The sequence below is a fragment of the Typopeltis vanoorti genome, chromosome 16 (assembly GCF_054136105.1).
Source record: "Typopeltis vanoorti isolate ZY-2024b chromosome 16, IOZ_Tvanoo_1.0, whole genome shotgun sequence".
Taxonomy (NCBI): domain Eukaryota; kingdom Metazoa; phylum Arthropoda; class Arachnida; order Uropygi; family Thelyphonidae; genus Typopeltis; species Typopeltis vanoorti.
Window position 1 is genome coordinate 60,483,365 of NC_143564.1, and position 21,634 is coordinate 60,504,998.

A 21,634-nucleotide genomic window follows, 5' to 3' on the forward strand; every position below is an offset into this window, starting at 1 on the left:
GACTTCTGCAGATGGATTACCAACTTCCTGTCTGGACGCACACTATGTGTAATAGTATATGGCTCCCTATCCTCCTGCTATTTAACTAATGCTGGGGTCCCACAAGGTTCAGTTCTCTCACCGACCCTCTTCCTTCTATACATCAATGACCTATTTCAGTTGACCTCCAACCCAATACACAGTTTTGCAGATGACAGCACATTGCACTCCTCCCTTTCATTTGACAAACCTTACCCTACACAACTCACTTCATCTCACAGAACACCGATCACAACTTCCCTTAACGCAGACCTTCAAAACATCCTCCGACGGGGCTCAGATAACCTCGCCAACTTCAACGCTAGTAAAACCTAGTTCTGTCTTATTTCCCACAAAAAAGAACCATTTTCCTCCAGTATTATTTTTGATAACACTCAAATCCCCAGACAAGATGAAATTTCTCTTCTCGGAATTACCATGACATCAGGCCTCTCCTGGCATAAACACATCACATCCATTGCATCCTCGGCTTCCAAAAAACTAGGCTTTCGCTTGAGACGTTACTTCACTTCAAAACAGCTGTTAACCTTATACAAATTGCAAATCCACCCAGCTATTGAATCCTGTTCTCACATTTGGAGTGGAGCTCCTAAAAGCTCCCTCAAAATGCTTGACTCAATACAGAGGAGAGCAATTAGACTGATAAATGATCCGTCTCTTACCGACTCACTCTCCCCACTTTCACATAGATGTTTAGTCTCTGCAATTTGTATATTCTACAAATATTTTCATGGAAAATGCTCATCTGAAACAACATCAATAAATCCTTCACTCTGTACTAAACCCATTGGAACACTTACAGCCACCTCCCAACATCCCTTCACAGTACACCTTGAAACCCACAGAACAAGTTTCTTTTCCTCCTCCTTCCTGTTACTGTTGTACTGTGGAACAGTCTTCCCCCTGAAGTATTTCCCAAGGAATACAATATACAGGCTTTCAAATCGAATGTTAACAAGTTCCTCCTTTCCCATCCCACTACTCATATACAGTACTAAAGTACTATAGGTTGACCAGTCAACCTCTCATATATGGGTCCAACATTTAAAAAAAAAAAAAAAAAAATCTCTTCCTAGCAACTTTCACCTGACACTCTCCTTTCCACCAAACATCTAATATCATTGTGCATATTTCTCATTTCATTTTACATTCTGACAACTGATTCTTCAAATCTTTCATCCTGGCAATATCATTCTGTCATTGCCATGATCTTGCTCCCTCTCATTCTGCTACTCCTTTCTTTCACTTTCTAGCTGGAATTTCCTCCTTCTTACTTTCTTTAGCTTCCATAATCTCATTTACTTTCAATGCTTCATATGTGCATTCTTTCACTCTCACAGTTTCACTTGCTTTTTTTTTTTACATACATACATAAAGGTACAAATTTAAAATTTGTACCTTTTTGCACACCCATTTATTTAGCTTTCAATCCATCAGAGTGCTTTGCATTCTCTGATAACTTGTAATCTAACAAAATATTGCCCCATACCTTCTCTCATCTCTGTACACTCGCTACAAAGACATTGTCCACATTTTGCCATACATACATGTTGCACTCATAACGTCAAACCATTCTCAAAAAATCTACACCATTAATTACATTTGATCTTTGCACAGCATGCAGATCTTATTTGTACTGCCATTTTATTTCATTTAAGGCATACTTTAATGTTCATTAAAAACTCAGTAACAAATCCACAAAGCCTCACAATCATTTAGTTGCACTAAGCTAACAGAAATAAACAAGATTCTACTACCAGATTATTCTGTTTTAAAACAGAAAGCATAAGTTTTATTTTTTATTTTTTTCACTTAATTTTAAATGTGTACCTTAATTACACACCAATCCCTGCCACTGGGATTGCTGTGTAATGCACCGTACCAATATCTGGAAGCAGATCTTCATGGTGTGTTTTTATGGTGAAACTATTTTCATGATTTCATCTGATTTTCATGAACTGTGCAAAGTGATTATTTCCCTTGATGATCAGACTAGAAGCAATAGCTATGGGTATGCCTGCTAGAGTCAACATGCTGCCATCATTCTCCTTTCCCGATAGAGGAGTTAGGTCAAGTAACCTGCTGGTGCCGGTTAGGTGACAGATGCTATAACCAGTATGCATTCAAAAAAGAATATGTCTAACTAAAGAGATGCAACAATCAGAAAATTTTTTTTTGGAATTTCATTTTTGTATCAATCTCATCTGATGATAGGTGATAAGAATGCTTCAGTTTTGTTTTTAAAAGATGGATATCCATACTATATAAGATACAAATTGGACATAAAGTTCTTTTTCTTAAAAAAAATCAGATTTACAAGGGTAACTGATTTTCCTTGGATTTAATGTTTACCTTAAATCCAAGGCAATACTCTAATAGCAAAATTTCGCACACACGCGTGTGTGTTGCCTATCTGCTACCTTTTTTTTTTTAACTTTGTTATTTTGATGTACTGTGCACACAAATAGCATGAATCAGGAATGTCCATCCTGAAATGAAAGGTGTCTAAAATCCTACAGGTTTCTAAAAACCTGTAGGTTTTTAGACACCTTTTATCTAGCCAGTGATCCCATTATACTTGTAATCCAGCTCTTTTAAATATGTTGAGAACTCAGTTTTAAAAACATTTATCTGATGATCTTTGGGAACCAGAGTTAAAAAACAGTTACAAATAAAACTCCAAGCATGTTTAGTTGTTTATTGTAAGCCACCTGCATTATAATTCATGGCATTCAAGTCCAAAAGATGGCTTTATTTTGTAAAGCTGATTGATGGAATCATATTTTTTTATCTATGAAAAATTTAAAAAAAAAAATATATTAATTATAAAATAAAAATAATCTCAATGAAAAATAAAAAAAATAATAAGAATAAATTTTTTTTTAATTTTTTAAATTTTTTAAACTATTTTTAATGGAAAAATAGTTAGTATTACTTGGATCTTTCAGATAGGTTCTTTAAATAGTCTGATTTTTTTTTCATATTTATTTCTCAAATTCTAGACTCCCACTCCTATTTAACACTAAATGACTCATTCAAATGTAAATTCGAATTTTTTGTAATTTGTAATACAAAAATAGCAGAGCTTAAGTAGGTAATAAAGCTGCCTCATGCCAGAGGCTAAGTTTAAAAAAAAAAAAAAGGATTAATACAAAATTTAATTAATACTGAAGAGTAATTTTAAATGACATACCTAGTTGTATATTTTTGGAAAGCAAGGATGACAAAATATTTGAAGCCAAATTTTATTGAGCTGAGAACATGCACTAAGAGAATATAGATGATAATGATACAAAACAGGAAAATGATAAAGCAAATGGATGCAAATTTTTGAAAAGGAAAGCTTTGAAAACTAAACTTTTTTTTTTTTTTAACCAAGAATTAAGACTAAGGAGCAGCAAAAATTAGGGAAATAAATAATATACAGGACAAGCAAGCAGATGATGGTAGTATTGGTCGTTTCAAGAATTCTTATCAGATGGTATGCAGTGCAAAACTATCAGCTGCTGCATGGTTAAGATTATGAATTAAGAGGAGTTCAGTTGATTCAAGGATAACAGGAAGTTAGAGGTTAATGGAGAGTAATTTATTTTGTTTAATTGCCAAGAGGCCAATATTAGATGGGTCTTTTGTTTTTATAGCATCCTGATCGATTCTTATCCCTAAAGATTTGGAAAAACTCGATTTAGTTCATCTTCAGTTTCCTGATTATCTACCCTCAAGGTGCATGTTACTATGACATCACCACATGATTAAGTTTACATTATTAGTAATATCCTATCAACAATTTTCCTCCAAATCAGTCTTACATGTCAGCACTCCAATATTGTCATATCTAACATTTTGTTTTTCTAGGTGAATCAATATACTGAGACTTTGGTCTTCCTCTGGGTCTTTTTTCTGCCATCTTGGCATCAAACACTTGTTTCTGCTAACCTTTCCTCTCTCATTCTATTTAAGTGACCATACTGCCTTAGATTAGCCCTGCTCACAGGGCTAATCTTGTGCAGACAATGCCGAGTTCCTTCCTAATGCCTTCATTTTTAATATGATTCTTCCACTGATGCCATCTGTTCAGGCTCCCAATTTTTCTAAGCATTCTCATATTTGTGGTCTCTAATCTATGATCAAGTGCTTTATTTTTAACCAAACTCTCAAATTCATAACTTAAAACTGGTTTGGACATTGTCTTGTATACTGCTAGTTTACTGTTTTGGTTAATTTCTCTCTTAATTCCATATAAATTGATTCACCTGGCTGTCCACCATTTGCTTATTTTGTTGTCATCTTCACTAAACACCGTGCCTACATTGCTGATATATTTTACTCCTTCTGTAGGATCTCTATTAAGAATGCAGTTGGAAGTTTTCCATGCTCTGGCTATTTTCATAGTTTTGGTCTTTTTGTTGCTGATTTTCATGGCAAATTTGTTATAGCTGTCATTCAATTTAGTTACAGAATCCTGGAAAGTCACTTGAGTGTTTAGAATTACATCATCTGCATAAATCAAAGAGCTAAGTTTGATATATTTTACTCCTTCTATAGGATCTCTATTAAGAATGCAGTTGGAAATTTTCCATGCCCCTGGCTATTTTCATAGTTTTGGTCTTTTTGTTGCTGATTTTCATGCCAAATTTGTTATAGCTGTCATTCAATTTAGTTACAGAATCCTGGAAAGTCACTTGAGTGTTTAGAATTACATCATCTGCATAAATCAAAGAGCTAAGTTTGATATCTCTAATTCTAATATCTAATACCAGGTTTAATGCCACTTTCTTTCATAATGTGCATCCTTGTCTTACTGCTTTAAATTAAAGATACCAAGAAATTATATACTTGGTTTAATCCTTTATCCAGGTATAAGCAAACAAGTTCATCCTGTATTTCTTTCAATGCTATGCTGAGTGACAACTTAAATATAGACTATGTACTGCTCTGCATAATGTTCCATTCACTTCATATAAATGAAATGTTTTGAAAAACTTTTCTCTGGTCACCTTGTCATATTCTTTATTCAGATTTACAAAACAAGTACAGATCCTTGTCATATTTCCATGATTTCTCAGCTATTTGTCATAATTTGAAAATCTGATCCTGGCAACCTCTATTTGGCCTGAATAAGGCCAAAAGAGGTTTTCTCAACTTCTTTTCAAGTATATTTGCATAAATCTTACCTGGAACGCTTAGTAGAGAAATTCCTCATTAGTTCTTGCATTCAGGTTTATTCCCATTTTTATAAATGAGAAGTATTATAGCTCTACTCTAATTCGACCTTCTTACCAAATCCTCTGAATTATGCAGTATAACCACTGCAAAACTTTTATGCCTCATACTTTAGTATTTCTGGTTGAATATCATCTACTCCAGCTGCCTTTCTACATTTCAAGTTTTTGACTACTTTTTCTACCTCAAGTATTGATATGTCCTGTCTGTATTTCTTTCGAAAATTTTCTACTACGGTTCTGTCACTACTTGTTTCATTTAACAGTTTTTCAAAGTAATTACCCCAGACATCTGGAATATCCTTATCTTCATTTCTCATGTCTTCTTTATCATCTTTGATTCCTTTTAATTACTCTTTCCTCAATTTCTAACCTTTTTCAATAGCCTCCAGAGCATTTTGCCATCTTCCGGATATTTATTTCCCATACTCTTATCCAAGTCTTCCCATGACTTTTGTTTAGCTACTTTTATGCATAGCTTAGCTCTTTTTGTATTCTTTTAGGGCATCTGCTGACTTATTTGCTAAGAACTTTTGGTATGCTTTCTTCTTTTCCAGAACCGATTTTTTAATTTCTTGTGTCCACAATGAGGTTCTCATTTTTCTATCCTTACAGGCAACTTCTCCACATACCTACTTAGCCAAATCTATGTCTTCTTCAGAGTTTGACACTGAGATTCAAAGGTGTTTGGTTCTTGTTTTCAATTTGTTTCATTTTTTCTTCAATATTGTTTGTATAGTTGAGTCTACAACTTACTTGTAAAGCTGTTAACTTTAATTCTGTTTAAAACTTTTTTACATACTGTTCTTTTCAACATGATCATTTTTATCCTGCTTAGTATTAAGTAATTAAATCTTATAATTTAAATTATCGTTTTAATCATATTCATTCTAATGTCATCAAATATATAATTTTCATTCTGTGTTTTAACATTGCAAAAGCTCAGTCTCTTTAAGCAAAATTGAATATATGATATGTTGTAATGTGCTGTTGATGTGCGGCATTTCTTTTGTAAAATATTTATCATACTCTGGGTCTCAAATGCTATTTCTGTCAAACCCCATAAAATATTAAGTTGATCATTAATGAAAATGCAACACATTTTTATGTGCTTTATGGATATAAAGAGATATTAGTTCTGTTAGTGGAATGGTGTTTTGATTTTGAATATTCTGAAGATTTTGAGATCCATGTTTTTGTATTGAATATATATATTATAGCTGAAAGATATTTTTTCCTTTTTTAGTATGCAGTGAATTTATTTTGCTGACTAAAACGAAAAACAGTGCAGTAATCTCATCCCCACCAATAGGAGAAGTATACAGTAAAGGTTATACAAGACTACAGTGTCAGTGGATTATTCGAGGTCCAGAGCAAACAACACTTGAACTGCAGTTTACGAGCTTAAAATTTCAGGGATCACTTGATAGAATAGCTATTAACAATGGTGGAAGTTCTAACTCCCAAACATTGTGGGAAGCCAGTATTCTTAATGAGGTTGAAACTAAAGGTAACATCTGTGGATTACAGTATGTTTTAAGCTAAACTCTTAATCTCTGTTTTACTTGGATCTACAATTGTATATTACATAAATCTGTAGGAATCAAAAGAATATTGGTTTGTTTAGTACATTTCCTTCAGACACTATTGATGGTATTGTGGTTTTGGTCAAAACTATTTTTTATAGTGGCTGAATATCTTAATGGTTTGTTATAGTAAGAGTTTAAACAAATGCATTTTTGAATTGTAATTTATGCTTTTGGCTGGCAAATCTCTAGTTTGCTCGTGGAAAAAATAGTTACCGGACCACATGCATAGTTAATACACACACACACACACACACACACACACACACACACACACACAGGTATCCCTTGCTTAATGCGGTTTTGTTTAACTCTGGATTTGATTAACGCGGCAAAATTAATTGCGGCAATCCCTTGATGTACATGGCAAGAGTTTTGATTAACGCTCCTTTAACCCTGCAGAGCTCGCAGCTAATCTGACAGATACATGCAAAATGTTTAATATAAATATTCTTACACGATTCAGTGTATAGCTTGATATTTAACAGTAAATTGTATCTGAGAGATAAGACCTCCGATGTCTGTATAGTATGGTTTAGTTGTTTTTTATTCTTTGTTCAATAATTTCTAGATTGTAACTGCAAATAAATAAACCATCATGTATTACTGAAATAGAGAGCCAAAGGCCTATTTATCATACCCTCATGTCCTCTTGGAGATGTGCTTTACATTATGGAAAATACTAAGGAACGTGATCTGCAGCTTGCTCCACCTTTACTACGAGTTGCCCATAAGGTTGCTTATGCTTGCATCTGCCGAAACTTTTAGTTTCTATATATTTGGCACGAAACTCTTGTAGTTTCTACATTCCACTATGAAATAATGTTGGATTCAATATCCACTTAATTTGTGCTATCATGTATTACATTTGCAGTATTTTTTCTTTGTTTTATTGCTTGTTTCCGAGGTCTGGAGAGTTATTTTATTGTAGGAATTTATGCCGATAAGGAAAAAACTAAACCTGTTCAAACCACTCTTGATAACTTTTTTGGATAAAAAAAATTGCAGTAAATAATGTAGATACAAGTATTTATTAAACATTTACTTTGCATTCATTTTTTACCTTTCCTAAAAGAGTACCATATAAAACGAATTATTAATGCAGTAATCGATCATGGATGAATTGCAATTTTTACCATTGATTATTAGATTTGATTAACGTGATTTTGAAGTATGCAGTAACATCGAGGGATTAATTAACCACGTTAATCGAGGGATACCTGTCTATATACTTTTTTAACCTTAAAAATGGTGGTAGAAAAAGAACTGTTAGTAATAAATGCAGAGTGCTGGAAGGAGTCCCACCCAAGTATTTAGTAGAGAAAAATGTTAACATTTTAAATTCTTTGTCTATCAGAATCATGAATTAATAAATGCATTTAATGAATTTGTGTTTTAATTATTAATGGTCATAAATAGTTTGTATTTTGATAAAGATTTACTGTTAAAATATCTGTAGACTGTTAGTTTGTATAATATAAATTGTCACTTTGGTATTTTCTGTTGATTAAATATTTGACAGTCCTACCAAAATATTCGGGAAAATTTTCTTTCTTAGCATTGTACTTGCATTTCAAGGGTTGTAACTGAAATACTCTCCAAAAATGCTAACATACTGGAAAATTAAGATGAAAAACCAAACGGCTATTTATTTCTGGCGAGGTTAATATAAGTTAAGGGGATAAAATTCCCTTATTGTTTTTCAGCCAGTAAGCGAAACTAAGATCGAAAACTACGATCTGTAACGTTTCATGCCGACGAACTGTCAGCGTATCCAAGCGTAAGTGACCACTTGGTAGTGGCACACCACGGCAACTCGTTGCAAAGGTGGAGCAAGTTCCCTCGCTGTTCTTGATATTTTCTCATAACGTAAAACACACAGCTCTTAAGAGATGTAGTACTGTTTTACATTATGAGGAGGGGTCACTACTCACACCCCTTTCAACCTTTTTTGAGGTCTCATCAGTGAGTAGCTAGACCTAGAATATCAGAGTTTAAGTGAATAAAACTTGCATGCTTGCTCCATCTTTGCAACAAGTTGCCGTGGTGTGGCACTACCAAGTGGTCACTTATGCTTGGATACGCTGACAGTTTGTCGGCATGAAACTTTACAGATCATAGTTTTCGATCTTAGTTTCGCTTACTGGCTGAAAAACAATAAGGGAATTTTATCCCCTTAACTTATATCAACCTCGCCAGAAATAAATAGCCGTTTGGTTTTTCATCTTAGTTATACTATGTTATAATATAATATAGTGACACACCTTTCGGGCAATCGTATAGCAAAAATATGCAAGTTTTCTTCACTTAAACTCTGATATTCTAGGTCTAGCTACTCACTGATGAGACCTCAAAAAAAGGTTGAAACCGGTCTGGGTAGTGACCTCTCCTCATAATGTAAAACAGTACTACATCTCTTAAGAGCTGTGTGTTTTACATTATGAGAAAATATCAAGAACAGTGAGGGAGCTTGCTCCACCTTTGCAACGAGTTGCCGTGGTGCGGCACTACCAAGTGGTCACTTACGCTTGGATACGCTGACAGTTCGTCAGCATGAAACGTTACAGATCGTAGTTTTCGATCTTAGTTTCGCTTACTGGCTGAAAAACAATAAGGGAATTTTATTCCCTTAACTTATATCATACTGGAAAATTTTTGCTGTACTTTTTAGAGTGCATTAAATTAAGTTTTAAAAGTATAATCTATCAAAGTTTTTGGTATTGATAGTTGATGAAAAGCTTTGTGTGTGTATGTGTATAAAATTTTTTAGTACTATTTTCCCAAACATTTCTTTTATTCCTTATCCCCAGTACAATCCATGAATTGCTGACCTGTATCTGCTATTTTTTCAGATATTCACTCCATCTTATTGTGTTTGTATATTTCAGGAAAGAGGCATCCAATAATTTCAACAATGCTGAATTTGCCATAGTATTATTATTATTCAGGCCTCCGTCAAAAGACTCATCGAGGGATGTCCCTCCTAGGAAACACAAAGTATATCATAAAAACATTGACCGTTCTTGCTCTCACCACTCTATCAGGCAATGCATTCCATAGTTCCATCTGAGAACAATAGTCTAAGTGTGGTCTGATCAGAGTCTTATACAACGGAATGATAACCCTTTTATCTCTGCAGGTCAGTATCCTTCTCATTATTGCAGCAATCCTCTGTGTTACCTTCACTACCTTTGCAATATGTCCTCTAAATTTCAGGTTTCTATCAATCACCAACCCCAGATCTCTTGTCTACCCTACTTCCTCCAGTTTAACTCCTCCCATAGAGTATGCAGCATCCCATCGACGTGTCCCAAACCTCAAGACCTTACATTTTGCTGCATTAAACTGAAACCCCCATTCATTTGCCTCTATCTAGCTTATTCAAATCCTCTTGCAGGGCTACCACATCTGCACTATTACTAATGACCCTTCCCAGCTTCGCATCATCTGCAAACAACTGAATATCCCCTTGCAATCCACGGACAATGTCATTGACATAAAGGTTAAACAATATAGGTCCCAGTACTGAGCTCTGTGGAACCCCACTTGTAACCTTCTGCCTTTTTGATATTGCTCCACCATACACAACTCTCTGATATCTATCGGACAGCCAATCCTGAATCCATTTGACTAACCCAACATTTAAACCCATGTACTGCAACTTGAATATCAGCTTATCATGTGGCACCCTGTCAAATGCCTTTGCTAAGTCTAGGAAAATGGCAGTATATGCCTTTCCCTCATATAATGCTCTTGTAACTTTATAAAAGGCTAGCATATTGCTAAAACAAGAGCGCCCCTTCACAAATCCATGTTGACTCTCACAGATAACATTACCCTCATCTGCCCAATGCTGTATATGGTCCCTCACTACTTTCTCCAAGATCTTACTAACTACTGATGACACACAAACTGGCCTATAATTAGACACTTGCAGTCTGCTACCGCCCTTATGCAATGGCACTATCTTACCTTCCTTCCATTCCATGGGCACCTTTCCTGCAGCCAGACTTTCATTGAAAAGCCAGGTCAAAGGCACTGTCAGTTCCCTAGCACATTCTCTCGAAACTCATGGTGAAATACCATCCAATCCCACAGCTTTACTGACGTCCACAGTACTCAGTATTTGGAACACACTCTCCCTCCTGCACCTCTAAACCTCGAGCCTGCCCTATCCCGCTAGTATTCAAATAGACTCCTCCAGGATGAAATATTCCAATAAAGTGTTCATTGAACAATTTCATTATGTCCTCTGCATCAGTCACTCTATTCCCATTTTTATCCCACAATGTCATTCTTCCACAGTCATTTCTCCTCCTACTGGCCACATAGCTAAAAAATTCCCTAGGATTTTCCTTGGATCTAAGGGCCAATCTTTTCTCATATTCCAGTTTTGCCTTCCTTACCATACTAGTCACTCTCCTGGTCTGTGTCTTATATTCTTCATACATCTTCTCTTCACCTGTATCCTTATATCTCTTCCATAGCCTATTTTTTGCATGCAGTTCCTGTTTAATCCACTTTGCTCCAAATTGTGTATTCTTCTTCACTCGTAGAATACAGCTTACCATTGCTCCAAACAAATATTCCTTCACAATTTCCAAGCACTAATGATATCCCGACCTTCCAATTCCTCCCTCCACGAAACTTCTCCAAGTTGACGCCTAAGACTATTATAATCACCTGCTTTATAATTCCACATACATTCCCGTCTCTTTGAAAAGCCAGGTCAAAGGCACTGTCAGTTCCCTAGCACATTCTCTCAAAACTCGTGAAATACCATCCAGTCCCACAGCTTTACTGACATCTAGAGTACTCAGTATTTGGAACTGAGATTTGCCTGAGAGTGAATGCAGGAACTTAAATTGAGTTTAAAGCATGATTTGATGAGCTTCATGTGCAACAGCAGGGGCTTCCTCTTTTTTTCATAATCATTGTTTGACCATTTCCATTACAAAATAATGGGTTGAGCATCAGAATAAAGATAATATTCCCATTTTTACTCAGTAGTTATGGATTTTTTTTAAACCTGCCAAAATAGGATGATTGCTATGCACACTTGTACACTAACATACTAACATCCAGAATAAGGAGTTAATGCAATCCTTTGAGGTATATGTGAATATATATGATGTACAGTTTAGTCAGAGTATTATAACTGCCCATGTTATTTCACGGTTGGAAAAAAAAAAAAAAAGAGTGAGAATCAGAGGAGCAGGGGAATATGATTGTGAAATGGAGGACCCATTTTATAGAATGGGAAGATGTGTGGAACAAGATGCCATCTTTGGGAACTATAAGGAGGATGGCAGTGTATAGGGAGAGGGAGAATGATGATCAGGATTTTGCATAGGGAATGTTGATAGGTTTGAATATAATTGCCTGAGAGTGAATGCAGGAACTTAAATTGAGCATGATTTGATGAGCTTCATGTGCAGCAGTGGGGGCTTCCTCTTTTTTTCATAATCACTGTTTGACCATCTCCGTTACAAACTAATGGGTTGAGCATCAGAATAAAGATAATATTCCCATTTTTATTCATCTGATTCAAGAAAAAGCATGACTCATTCATGTAGCTTTAAAAATTGATACTGAAGCCAAACATTTAATTCATAATGTTATATGGTTCAGAAATAGAATGACTGTCATGGCTTCTACATTTAAAACTTATTGGCGAAGAGGCCAAACTTTCACAAGCATAATAAAGACTTTTAATTGATAATCAGAATTATTAACCAAGACAAATGTAACTTAGACGAAACTGGTCAACTTTGGAAATACATGCTCATTTGAGCATTTTTTTTTTCCAATGAAGAAAGCAGTGCGAAGGCTTCAAGATTCATAAAGCCTCATAAACATGTTATGAAGACTTTATTAAGCGAAACTATGCTTCACATAAAATGTTAGATACTTTTGTTAATAAGATACCTTCGTCATTCTCCGAAACACGAATGAACCTTCCATTCTCAGAGAGAGAGAGAGAGAGAGAGAAATTGTTGGTGATGATGTATGATGGATGGCGTTGATGGTGGTAGTAGTGTCATAGTAGAGAGGATGAGATGTATTTGGTGAAGCAGAGTAGATGGAGTGCCCTCCCGCAATGAGTTCTTGGACTCCCTGGGGGTGTCATGTAATAATGATAAAGATCATAGGCAGAGAGGGGGGTGGGAAGTAATGCTGAGACCATGCAATCAGATTTGGGCTACTGGTGTCTGGCCAATGGACTGATTGAAGAGACAATCTTTATACCAATCCATAAAAAAATTGAAAAAAAAAGCACCAAGAAATGTGAAATTTGTAGAACAGTAACATTAATCAGATATGTAATAATAAACAAATGCAAGTAAAACCATATATAATCTGTATAATCAAATAAAGAATTAATAATCACCTGAAGATTTGTATGTCTTTAGAATATCAATTGGATTCATGAAGGGAAGAAGCACCACATCTCAAATCTTAAACCTCTTATTGAGAAATCAAGTCCTGCCTGCTTATGCTTTGACTGCACCAAAGCCTTCAAGTGCACAAACTAGACATTATTTCACACGTCAGTTTCTAAGTATGGCTTTTTCTGTCATTTTATTTAATTATCATGTCAACTTTATAACAAAAACCAAACTGCTCTAACAATTGAAAACTTGCTGTTGGTTAGTTCTGTTTATAAGAAAAGAATAAAGAATAAAGCAAGGTTGTATTCTGTCTTCTATACTCTTCAATCTCTGTGGTGAGATCACGTGATCTCTGCATGGTTATAATAAGGCATATTTATAGGTGCTTCAAGAATTAACAATTTAAAATATACTGAGGACAGTACTAATAACAGAGAATGAAAATGACAAATTACCTCCTTTCAAGAATAGAATGGCAAAGTTTGACATTGATCAAAATTAACATCAGTAAAACAAAGCTGATGATCTTTGATAGGAATCACAATGGAAACACTTCAGAACAGCTTATTGAGATAGGAAAAGTTGATCATTTTATCTCTCTGGGTTCATTGCTCTCTACCAGTGAGAGTCACGTGGTGGAAGTAAGAAGATGAATTCTAATGGGAAGATGACTTAGCTCGCAAATCTTGAAGGATAGAAAAATATCTAAAAACACAGGGATCAGAATTGTTAGATCCTTGGTTTTGTTTCTTTATGATTTAGACACTGAGCAAGGCAATTAATAAATCAGTACTTTTGAAATGTGGGCTTGGAGAAGGATACTTCTGAGTTCCTTGGACAGAGAAAAGAACCAACCTGAGCATCAGAATCTCGAAATGAATCTCCAGTATGGTGGAGTGAATCCTCAATTTTGGATTCATCTCAAGAAGAGAACGTTAAAAATCTCTTCATGCAGGACAAGATGGCAGGAGCTAAAGGAAGAGGTAGCCCCTATAAGAGATTTGTAGATCAAATCCTTGTTCTAACTGAAGTAAAGCTGAAAGCTGCATTTTGAATTGCTGAAGACAGAGACAGGTAGAGAAGACTAACACATTGGGTCGCATGTCCTCTGTCACGGGGAGATTGACTAAGAAAGATCTCATTTGGCAAAGGGATTTTGGAAGAAAAATTCAAAAGTATGACAGCTTTCAGATTCTCTTACCCTTAACACCTGAGAAAACTTTGGTACTTCTCTCCTTTTCACTGTTATCCAGTTTGGAAATATACATATCTTTTGCATTCCCTTCATCAGCAAAACAGAAAGAACTATCTTATAAAGACAAGGAAAAAAGAAAAAATATACTGGATATCTACATCCAGGAAAATCAGATGTCTCAGACTGTTATTGATGATAATGAGTGCAGGACTGAATGGAAAGGAACATTCCATTCATTTGCAACTCTTCAAACAAAAGGTAGTGTTTACACCTCTTGTTTGCTGTACCCTTATGCAAGTTCCTTGTCCTCTCCTATTATACTGTCATGTATTGGCTTGAGTTTCTATCACTTTAACATTCCCAAGAAACACAGGCAACCAAATCTGTGCAAGCTATATCAGATATGGCCATATATTGCTTTCCCAATCAAGGAAAAGATCTAACGTGCAAAATATTATTGTCCATCTTCTGTTCTATCTAGAGTCTAACATCCACAAAAGCCACTTCTGGCTTTTGTGGATGTTAGACTACAGTTATCCCTCGACTTACGTCCATTCGAAGACATCCATGATCCCAAAATGGAATAAATAACATTTTCGACTGTACTTTCGAACAAGACACAAGCAAGTGTAAAGAGGTTTTTATTTAGCAACAATGCAGTGGCACCAGCGCATTCAGCAGCAACCTCAGTCGGCATGTGGCTTCAACAATTTCTCTGTTGGTTTAAAACATAGGTTATTTGTGTATTTATTGTTAAAAATATTTCGTGATATTTTGTGCAACATGGCCCCTACACACCCAGTTAAGAAACCTAGTGAAGAATCACAGAAAAAGAGGTGAGCAATTGATCATAAACGAAGTTGCAAGTTCAACGATAGTGAGGAAGCAACGACAAGGTCCTATCAGTGATTGGAAAAGCTACGGCCATAATTTGCTGTTTTAAGGATGCTTGTGACATAAGACTGAATGATATATGCATGTAAACACAAAAAAGATATTTAATTAACCAAATATTTCGGTCTGGAAATAGCAGACCATCCTCAGTGATATTACAAGAACAGTTTTAAAAAAATACAAGCTAGAATTTTATAATTTTAAAAATAAATTAAAGGAAAAATATATTTGTTTATTTCCTTGGCATAGGATAGTGAAAGTTTTCGTATTTCTGTTATTAGTGGAGAGGATGAGATGTATTTAGCGAAGTAGGCACACTTCATGATAATTTGTGTGCCCTCCCACGGGTCCTTGGACTCCCTGCAGGTGTCACGTAATAATTATGGGGAATTGACTACTAATTTAATTAACTGAATAGGTTAGGTTATCTTTTCACTTAATACATAGTTGGCATCCTTTTCTCTATTTTTGCTATTGAAATTTTAATTGTTACTCATCTTTTTTTTTTTTTTTTTTTTTATCTATTAGAAAAGCTTTTCAAGTCTACAAGTAACATAATTTGGATATCATTTACTACCCCATTTTTGGAAGTTGATGTAAATTTTTCAGCAAAAGTCTCTGTATCAGGTAGGTATCTATATTCATGGTATCTGTCATTTGCACATTATGATGGGTCACCTTGAGTTTTATAGGTCTACTGTTTTGTTTTTTGTTTTTTAAAACAATTTCCATAACTGAGCTATGGACAATATATTCAACTATGATTATTGCAATCACCATTATACCAAACTTACTTGCTTTGCTCTTATAAAGAAAATTCACTATAGTTTTTTTATGAGATAATTGTGCAATGAGAGGTTTCTTTATTTAACACAAAAAACATAAGGAAATAAGTAATAATATTTAATCAGTCATATATTTCAACCTGAACATTACAGGGTATCGTCAGTGACAATGATAGTTAATTACAAGGTAGAATGCAAGCAATGGATTGATTAAAAAGTAAGAGCTGCTTGATGGAACATTGCATTATGAATTAATCATTAGCTGTATTATTATTTAAAAAAAAAAAACACCTTTTTTTTTTGATAAAAAAAAAGTCTTATTCTAATCACAGTGTGTGATTAGAATAAGACTTTCCCATATTAGAGAGAGAGACAGTCCTTCCAATTTAAGTTGGGATGGTGAAGTTAGGCTTCATTGCTTTCTTTAAACAAACATTCAAATTTATACCAACATTGATGAAATAAGCCTGTTTCAGACCATAGAATATTGTGGCCTGGATCTATTACATGCTGTGTCAAGCGATTTACTATTGCCAATATAAGATTGGTATTCTTGTATTCTCTTTTCTTCTGAGCATCCAGTTCGTCCGATATAAGAATTGTGACAGTCACAAGGAATTTGGTAGACACCTGGGTAAGCCAAAGGAGACCATTTAACTTTGAACATTTAATCATTGATTAAATGATAATAATTATAATTTGTTGATAGGAAGGAAAGTAGCCAATAAATTGCATTTCATAAGAATTTTGGATTGTTCTGAGATGCCAGAAACCTTTGGGATTGGGACTAAACATAACGTTTCTTTGTTATTTGGGCTAGGATTATAGGAATTAAAATGCTGTTGTGTGGTCCTTTCTGAGAATACATATCACTAGCTGTAATTGAGGTGTAGAACATATGGTACGAGCATGTTGTTCTGAAGTTTTTATAATTCCAGTCTTCTCTGAGGGATGGTGAGCAGAATGGTGTTCAATGTAACATTTCAGTGAAAGTTGACTTTCAATAAATGGAATAATTAAATCGTGTGATGGTGAGTGGAGGAGAAGAATATCTAAAAAGGATAATTTGTTTTTTTCTATTTCCATACTAAATTGAATTAAATTTCTTGCATGTAGATTGTTTATATTGGATAAAAAAGTAGGTAATGTTTTTTCATTATTGGGCCAGGTGTCTACCAAGTTTCTTCTGAGTGCCATCATTCTTACTTCAGACAAACTGGATGCTCAGTAGAAGAAAATACAAGAACACCAATCTTCCATTAGAACAGGAAATACATTAGAAGTTTGGCTTGGCATAGTACAGAATAGATACAGATCACAATATTCTATGGTCTAAAACATGCTTACTTCATCTGTGTTGCTATAAATTTGAACTCTTGTTTAATGAAAGTGCTGAGACCTTACTTCACTGTCCGAACTTAAATTGGAACTACTGCCTCACATTATTTAAAATGTGGGAAAGTTTTATTCTAATCAGACATCATTACATTTTTTTTTTTTTTTTAATGCAGTTAGTGAATAATTCAGATGTTCAAGTGATAATTAAGGTAGGCTTATCTATACACTGCAACTGTAGCCCATAGCTATTGGCAGTTGTAAATGAAATTTATTCCCCAGAGCTCATTCAGGAGCTGGGTTGCTGTATAACTGGTTTTTCACATTAATATTGTTTCAGTTGCATATTAGAGTTCAATCAATATGTGATTTGTTTTTAATTATTTATTTGGTTTTTAATGAGTTATTTTCTGAAAGGAAGCAGATCTGCAGTTATGAGTATAACATTCTGATATATGCAGTACTTTAGAAAACAAACATAAATGCAGAAACTGTGAGCATTCTGTGAATTGTTTTCTAGGATAAAGAGTGAACTTTTTTTATAAGACTGACATATAATTTCATGAAAATTATCATCTTGAATGAAATTCATTGTTAGCTAAGTGTAATTAAACAAGATAGGCATGAAATTCATTGACATTACTTTTCCCACAATAATACAACATACATGTGCTGTACATTATTGTATCCACTTCCTTAACTATTGGTAGCCAAATTTATATTTATATACATCACACATGGGAGGCTGCAAAACATACAACAAATCAGTGTGGAAAAGGATAAAGCAAAAAATTATTTGATCTCCTCAATAGTATGGAGATGTATGAAAGACGAATAGGATTAAGATTAATGTTGTTCACTTCTGAACAACATTAAGAATTTTTAGGGAGGTTTTAGATGAACCACCCCAAATACGATGAATTTGATTGGATGGAATTTGATTTATACAATCAATAGTATTGCAGATATAGTGTAATGTCTTGAGCATAAAAAGGATGTCAAGTTTATTTGAAAGCAAAGATTCTGTAGAAGTGATGTGTTGCCAGGAAAGGCTAGGGTTAAGTGACACTGGTTTGGACTGTTAAGTTGAGCATTAACTAAGAAAAGATTCCTTTTTACAAGAAAACAGACTTACTTCAAAAATAAAAAAGTCTGCTAAACCTATAATATATAATATAGATACCTATGTTTGAAGATGGTTAAGCACTGCAAGGTTTGGAGATTGTATTGAATGATTACGAATTGGAGACTGGTAGGAATAGAATTTGGGGTCAGTGAGAGATAATTTTATGTATGTGAGGAAGAGTCTGGGCACATGAAATAAGAGCAGTAAGGAACACCTCCATTAGTAAGAAAATTGGAAATACAAACACATTCCACCATTACATGCATTGAATGCCTGAGTGAGAGAGAGAGAAAGAAAATTATTATTATTATTATTGTTCCGGGCAACTCCAAGGAGTCGACAGACTCATCGAGGGAGGTCCTAACATCATGTCAAGAACACCTATTCGACATTCAGACAGTATCTGTCATACCTTGCCTTGAACTCATTCACGGTCGTAGCACCCACAACAGACTCTGGAAGCTTATTCCACTCATTCATTACTCTCCAAGTAAAAAACCTAGCTCTAACACTCTTATCAACCACGCTCTTGCCCAGCTTCTATTCATGGCCCCTAGTCCTCCCACCACCAGTCATATTTTCAAAAATATCTTCTGGATCAATCTTATAGAAACCCTTCAGTAATTTGAATGTCTCAATCATATCACCCCCTCCTTTGCCTATTGACCAATTTCTGCAACCCACAAATCTTCAACCTATTCTCATAAGGTTCATTCCACAGACCTGCTATCATCTTGGTCACTCGTCTCTGGATCCTCTCCACTTCCTCCCCATCACGAAGAAACCCTGGTGCCTATAACTGGGCACAGTAGTCTAAATGGGGGTCTTATCAAGGCTCGATACAGAGGAACAACAACTTGTTTGTCTCTGCATGTTAAAGTATTTTTCAGAAGCCAAGTGATTTGGTGAGCTGTTTTAGTCACTTTTGCATTGTGCCCCCTAAACTTCAATTCCCTATCCACCAACACTTCCAAATCCCTGGCCTCATGAATCTCCTGGAGTACGGTTCCACCAATGCAATATACTGCTGCTATTCTTTTCACCCCAAAGTGCATAACCTTACACTTTGCCACATTAAATTGACATTCATTTTTCCTAGCCTAGTCCTCCAAACTATCCAAATCATCCTGTAAAATTTTGACATCCTGTGCACTCACAATTGCTCTACTCAGCTTTGCATCATCAGCAAACAAGTGAACACTTCCTCTCAAATCCTTTCCTATATCATTGATGAACAAATTGAAAAGCAGTGGTCCAAGAACAGAGCCCTGCGGCACACCACTAGTCACAAGCCGTCTTTTAGACTCCACTCCTGAATAAACCACTCTCTGGTATCTCTCCTTCAACCACCCTCCTATCCATCTTACCAACCCTATATCTATCCCCATCTGCTCCAGTTTACTGATAGAGTTCTATGTGGTATCCTATCAAAAGCCTTGGCAAGGTCCAGTAGTATTACTGTAAACCCATTACCCCTATCCAGTTCAGCCATCACTGTGTTATAAAACGTGAGCAAATTACTGAGGCATGATCTTCCCTTCACAAAACCATGTTGTCCCCCCATACAATATCCCATTTTCATCTATCTAATCCTGTATTCTTTTCTTGACTAATTTCTCTAAGACCTTGACAATGATTCCTGATATGCTAATCAGTCGGCAATTTACAACAGCAATCTTGGAACCACCTTTATGCAGTGGAACTATTTTCCCCTCTTTCCACCCCCTCGGGACTAACCCAGACCCGAGACTCAAATTAAACAAAATGGTCAAGGGTACTGACAATTCTTTAGCTGCTTCTCGTACAACACGAGCTGGTATACCATCCAATCCCACAGATGTATTGACATTGAGGTTGTGCAATAGACTACTCACCTCCACTTCATTCACCACAATTCCTGTATAATCTACTGGTACATTCATTTCTGCAATGTCACCACCTGGATGATATATTCTTGCAAAGTGCTCACTCAGTAACTCAACTATATCAACTGATTCAGTTACCTCCCTACCATCGGCATTCTTTAAAATCATTCTGCCATCTACATTTTTCCTTTTACTTGCTACATATCTAAAAAACTGTTTAGGATTCTCTTTAGTCTGCATGGCCAATGTTCTTTCGTAATCCTTTTTTGCTTTTCTTACCACACTCGTTACCCTTCTGGCCTGCACTTTATACCGTTCGTGTGCCTGCCGGTCACCTTTCTCCTTAAATTCCCTCCATAGTTGTTTCTTTTTTTGCAGCTCAAGCTTAATGGTGTTATTCATCCATTTAACCCCTAGTGGATTTATTATTCGGACTCTAGGTATACAGTCAGCCATTGCTTCATACAAACACTTCTTAACTACCTCCCATGCACTATCGACTTCTAGTCCTTGCAGTTGTACATGCCATGGCACTGAACCAATCAAACTCCTAAGCCTGTCATACTTTCCAGCCCGATAATTCCACATGTACCCTGTCTTAATTGAAAATTCTACACCTTTAGCCACCTCCCAAGTCAAGACCCTATGATCACTCTCACCGATTGGTGGCAATGTGGTCAAATTAATTATATAAATGCCTTGGAAATATCAAGTGTGCAACTCCATAGGTTTCTTCAAACCTTTTTGTGGCATATGTCTAAAGATGGCTGATGTCAGCAGGGAGATCTGCTGTGGATCTTGACTGCAGACTTCATATATTGGTGTCAATTAGTTGACAGTCCTTCAGGTGTGTGTAAACTGATTGATGACATTCTCCATGACTGTAGACAGTACCTAGGCGAGAGCAACATGCCCTCGCCTAGGTACTGTCTATTTTGATGCCAGACACTCGTCTCCTTTTTTTTTTTTCTTTTTTTTATTTCAGAACCTGCTGAAAATGGTCTTGCTTCCATGTTGTAGTGTGGATGCTATCTCTGAGTATAATAGTGTAGAACAGGTGTTTAAGGACATATCTCTTGAGCATAGTTGGTGGGATATCAGAACCAGAAGCTTCTTTTTGTATGCAGGTTGCTCAATATTGAGTCTATCTGCTAGAAGGCTACAGGTAGTATATGGTATACTGTTCCATATGATA

General features: G+C 35.5%; 1 protein-coding gene across 1 annotated transcript in view; it reads left to right on the forward strand.

Annotated features, from left to right (window-relative positions):
• Positions 1–21,634, forward strand: part of LOC150098057 (uncharacterized) — a 345,306-nt gene that overhangs the window by 109,959 nt on the left and 213,713 nt on the right. The window contains exons 8-9 of the mRNA XM_090406364.1: positions 6,508–6,771; positions 15,857–15,955. Coding sequence (XP_090262490.1) covers positions 6,508–6,771; positions 15,857–15,955 — 363 coding nt within the window. The remainder of the gene's footprint in view (positions 1–6,507; positions 6,772–15,856; positions 15,956–21,634) is intronic.